This window comes from Tachysurus vachellii, chromosome 9 (genome assembly GCF_030014155.1).
Source record: "Tachysurus vachellii isolate PV-2020 chromosome 9, HZAU_Pvac_v1, whole genome shotgun sequence".
Taxonomy (NCBI): Eukaryota; Metazoa; Chordata; class Actinopteri; order Siluriformes; family Bagridae; genus Tachysurus; species Tachysurus vachellii.
The window spans coordinates 10,886,408-10,891,633 of NC_083468.1; the positions used below are offsets into that span (position 1 = coordinate 10,886,408).

At 36.4% G+C, this 5,226-nt stretch overlaps 1 protein-coding gene across 1 annotated transcript; it reads right to left on the minus strand.

Annotated features, from left to right (window-relative positions):
- Positions 1–1,295: 1,295 nt before the first annotated feature.
- Positions 1,296–2,809, minus strand: ttc36 (tetratricopeptide repeat domain 36). The gene is made up of 3 exons (XM_060878580.1): positions 2,600–2,809; positions 2,273–2,461; positions 1,296–1,653 (listed from the first exon to the last, which is right to left on the minus strand). The coding sequence occupies exons 1-3, from the start codon at positions 2,703–2,705 to the stop codon at positions 1,385–1,387; spliced, it is 564 nt and encodes a 187-aa protein (XP_060734563.1). The 5' UTR covers positions 2,706–2,809; the 3' UTR covers positions 1,296–1,384.
- Positions 2,810–5,226: the final 2,417 nt, after the last annotated feature.

The window sequence follows — 5,226 nt, forward strand, 5'->3', positions numbered from 1 at the left end:
AACAGTTTTTGTTTCCCCAACTCTATTGACTATATACAGCTGTAGAAATTTATATTCTCACTCTCTGGTGTCACCCAAATGAGGATGGCTTCCCTTTTGAATCTGGTTTCTCTCAAGATTTCTTCCTTATATCATCTCAGGAAGTTTTTCTTTGCCACCATTGCCTCATTCTTGCTCACTGGGGATGAATATAAAAGTAATTTTCAATTTTGTCAGTTTTATTTGATAAATAATTTACTTTGGAGAATCGGGAATGGAGAATGTCCATTGTCCAAAAGCACCATACAAATAAAATTGGAATTTAAATAAATATATACTTTCTCAGTCTTAGTGGGGGGATGTCGATAAATAAAATTGGAATTTCAATAAATATATACTTTCTCAGACTTAGTGGGGGGATGTCGATTCCCAACTCCACCTTGTGTATGTGGAGTTTGCATGTTCTCCCCGTGCCTCAGGAGTTTCCTCCCCTGGTACAAAGACATGCATGGTAGGTTGATTGGCATCTCTGGAAAATTGTCCGTAGGGTGTGATTGCGTGAGTGAATGAGAGTGTGTGTGTGTTGGCACTCTGTCCAGGGTGTATCCTGCCTTGATGCCCGATGACGCCTGAGGTAGTTAGGATAAGCGGTAGAAAATGAGTGAGTGAGAGTGAGTGAGTCTTATTGCAACTTTTGGTACTCCCGAGACAGGTACTTTTTTCTGATTTAGCTCTTCACTGATCAGTATCAGTTTGTATTTATTAACAGTGATTTCTCTAAGTGCATAAAAGTAAAGTTTGGTGGTAACAGAGCTCTACTCTGGTGTGCTTCCTCCTCTTCACTTCCACCTCTTCTTTTGCCTTTGTGATTTTATGCAAAAAATATGTATTCAAGCATTTGGATTCCACAAATGAACAGGGTTATGTGTTCAGAAATGTAGAACCTTTTTTCTTATGTCTAGAACTTTCTGCAACATTCCTCTTTATCATGTCAATGAAGGCAGAAAACGGCATGACAATAGGATGCAAGGACCAATTTTCACAAATTTAAATCTAGGCTGCTAAGGAATATGATTTCAGAAAGTAAAAACCTGAAAAATATATCAGTAAATGTTTTTTTTATTGTTTTTAGTTAATTCTGTAATAATAATAATAACTGTAACGGTAATAATTCTGATTATTGTGAATATTAAAATATTTATTAGCAAAGTTCTGAATGTGAAACACTGCAAACAATGCACTGTTTTGTGGAGACCTCTAGTGGCTAATGTAAAGTACAATTTAGATGTTACAAAAAGAAACAAACATGTACAATGTCCTGATAACCAAATGACCTTTATTACATCTCTTACAAGAGAGATAAGCTTACATTTAAATACACTTTGTGGGGTCTGTCACGCCATCTCTACTGTTTTTCTGGCACCTTTGGGTTGCGTAGATTGCCGATGACTTCAGAAAGCATGCGGTTGCATAGAGCTGCATACGGATTCAGAATTATAGCCTGCTGTTTAGCAAACATGCTACCCAATGCTGCTGCCCGCTCAAAGTCGGCCCTGGCATCATCATCCCTGTGTGCCAGTCTGAATAATAGGCCGCGCTGTACAAGAGCCTGGCAGGCTGTGCGGCCTCTGCCCTTACTCAGTACAATGGCATGTTCCAAGTCCTCAATTGCACCTTAAAACGGTCATACAAATGTATACAGGTTAGACAAACTTGGATGAGTATGACAAAAGTACATATATAATAAGCTATCTATTTATCTATCTATCTATCTATCTATCTATCTATATCTCTCTCTCTCATATATATATATATAGATAGATAGATAGATAGATAGATAGAGAGAGAGAGAGAGAGAGCGAGAGAGAGCGAGAGAGAGCCAGTTAAGAAAATGATATTTAAATGCATACAACAAAATCTATGAAAGCTAATTATTGATGGGAGGTAGTTAAACTAGGAGTAAATTAGATAGATAGATAGATTTAAATATATATATGGAATTTAAATCCATGTGGAAGTGTAAATCATATTTGTAAGTTAGTATTTTGAGTTATTTATTACTTTTATTTAGAATAATATTACTAGGAATAAAATTTACTCCTAGTTTAGCTACCTCCCAACTCTTATTTGCTTTTAATAGTCAATAGGACATCCACTGATAAGTTCTTTGTTCAAACCTGCTGGTAGGTCATACATTGACATTCTGATTAAGGAAATTTAGAAAAGTGTAATGTTTGACTTTTTTTGACAAAAACAGTTTGAAAGATTGTTCAGCTAAAAAGATGCAACCTACTTTCAGTGTCTCCCAGTAGACGTTTGACCTGGGCACGGTTGTTGTAGGCTGAGGCTCTCTTTGGAAGTATCTGGATGGCCTGATCAAAATGAATCAAGGCTGTCTTCAAATCTCCAGACTCAGCAGCAGAAACTCCCCTTATCTCCAGATTCTTCACCTTCTCTAGCAGATTAGGGTCAAAGAAAGAGTCTGGAGAGAGAAAATCAGTCATATATACAATTAACCAGAGAGATTGAAAAAAAAATTACTCAAAGAAAATATTGAATACTGTTTATCCATGCATTCAGTACAGAATACTGTTGGTAAATGCTACAAATAAGCACATACCATCATCTGTAAGCTCTTTCTCCTCATTTAAACCAGGAATGTCTCCAAATGGGGCTGTAGGATTGAAGATCGACCAAAGAACTGCTTTATCATGTTCTGAAGCCATTGTATAAGTGCATAGATTGAAGGGAACTCATACAGTTCAAAGAAATGTAGTTTTAAAGTACTCTATGCCATTTCATATGCAGGAGAGGAGTGTTCTTTTCCAAATGCTTTCCAGACCTCCACTGTAGCCAATCAGAGCAGGGGGTGGAGGCAGGACTTTGAAATCATGCACATCTGTATTTAATTAACTGGAGAGTACAGTATTAGAAGCCTATATGTTTTTAAAGTATTTATTCATTTGGCTTGCATGAGATAGAACATGCAAGCTTTAATCAAATATTGCAGAATTATATGATAAACGTCACATTTCAAATATGAAACAACAATTAAACCCAAAAATTAATTACAATGTGAGACTCTCTCTCTCTCTCTCTCTCTCTCTCTCTCTCTCTCTCTCGTTAAGAGCAAAAAGAATGTGTCTGTTATGTGTCATTTGCTACTGCATACCACTATGTGGCGCAAAAATCATAAGGTGGAACTTGAGCGCTCAAAGGTCCTTTTGTGAGTGGCAGTTTGAGATAAAGAGGTTATTTACTTTAATGTCAGAAAATGCCTCCTGTAAGCTTCCAGCAAACTCTGATGTTCCACAAAAGTTTTTTTTTGAGGAAAAGAAATCCCTAATGATACTGGGATTTACTTTAACCATGAACTGTAGGTTCATTTGACAGCTTAATAAGAACTATAAAGATATAAGAACACTATGACATCAATGTAAAGTGTAAGGTTTACCTGAAGTGATTTCCAATTCCCCGGCTAAAGCATGAGAACCAGCACCATTGCAATAGAAAACAGTTGTTGGCTACTGCAAATACAGACACTTGCTGTAGCTCTGATCAGTTATTCTAATCAGCTTGAGTAAAAGCATTAAATGAGTTATGTATTTTATTAAATTTGCAATTTTTTCAAACTTTTCTGGCTCATCTTTGTATTTCTTTCTGAATTCCAGTCTTGCCTTCCTATTCTTACTGCTGAAAATTTGTTTGCATCTGAATGGTAGATTGTGATAACTATATCCCAATGTGTTCAGTATCTGTTCACTAAACCAGTGGTTACTTTTCTTTTTAAAGTCATTCCAAATTTACATGTCTATGCAAAACAGTTGTGCAAATCCTCTGATTGATTTCATTATTTTCTCAGCTTCAAAATGGCTATAGGGTCTTCATGTTGGTTTATCCTGTTTAGCAACAAATCAAGGCTGCGTCACAAAGGTTCTAGGGTTTGCAGTCATCAGCTCTTGGTGTATAGTCTCTAATTGAACCCAACTGTCAATTTGGCTAATTAGTTGATTGAATAAGTTTTCCTCAAATTGCCAGTTTGTGTGGGAAATCTTTTTTCTTTTAAACAATGAAATCATTATTTAAAACTCTATTTTATGTCTGAAGATCTGAAGAAACAATTAAGGTAAACATGAACAAATTGAATACTATATGTTTTACATGCCACTGTATGTTTAGTACAAAATAAACCCCCATGCTCAGCTTCCAAATACACTAATAAAGACAAATGAACGGAAAACTGGAATCACCTCCCTTTGCTCCAATGAGGTCCCAGATATCTGCATATTATTCAGGTAGTGTATTACCATATATTTGCATTGCAAAACATATTAAATTCAATTACTTATTTAAAGTAGGCCAGTGCCTTTCCATTACTATGCCAGACTGTCAGCAATCTTTCTAGGTCACACTTGAAACTCATATGACAGCTTATTAGGAATACTTACCTTGTATGCACACTCATTAATCAGAGAACTGTACTGGGTATTTTGAGCACATGGGTTGAGAGTAGTAGGCCAACCAAACATACATATACAGCTCACACAGTCCTGTGATGATTGCTAGAATTCCTAGAGGATGAAACAAATTACACATATGAAAAAAGAAATCTTTTGCTAATCAAGAAACAGTTGACAACAAGGGCCCTCTAATTATATTGTATCAGATTTATTTAGTTTTTGTGATAGTAGTTCAGAAAAGTTCAGAAAACACTATCACACTTATGCATTTATGAGTGCTTTGCGTCAAAATCAAAATGTATTCTTATAAGAGGTATTTCAAAATAATGCCCCTATGATTTTTTAAGTAATTCTGATTAATTCCAAATAGATATCAGACTGTTTAGTTTAAGATGAATGACTGCTGAAGCTATGGTCTGCAGAGAGCTTATAAATAGTGTACTCATTCAAACCACTTCATGGACGATGTCATTGCCACAACCCTCCATTTGGCCCTCTCCCACTTGGACAACAAAGACACATACAAATGCTGTTCATAGACTTCAGTTCAGCATTCAACATAATCATCCCTCAGCACCTGATAGACAAGCTGAGCCTGAACATCTCTCTCTGCAACTAGATCCTGGACTTCCTGACTGGGAAACTTATGCTGGCTCATGACTGTGTAGTAATGCACAGCTCATATCACATCATCAAGTTTGCCGATGACATGACCAGTGTGGGTCTTATCAGCAAGAACAATTAGTCAGCATACAGAGAGGAGGTGCAACAGCTAACTGCTGGTAAA

Excerpts from the sequence above, each read along its gene's own strand:
- ttc36 (XM_060878580.1), bottom strand. The coding sequence starts at position 2,705 with ATGGCTTCAGAACATGATAAAGCAGTTCTTTGGTCGATCTTCAATCCT. Across the intron at positions 2,462-2,599 it reads GAAAGAGCTTACAGATGATG|ACTCTTTCTTTGACCCTAAT; the intron begins GTATGTGCTTAT and ends TTCTCTCTCCAG. Across the intron at positions 1,654-2,272 it reads TCTACTGGGAGACACTGAAA|GTGCAATTGAGGACTTGGAA; the intron begins GTAGGTTGCATC and ends GACCGTTTTAAG.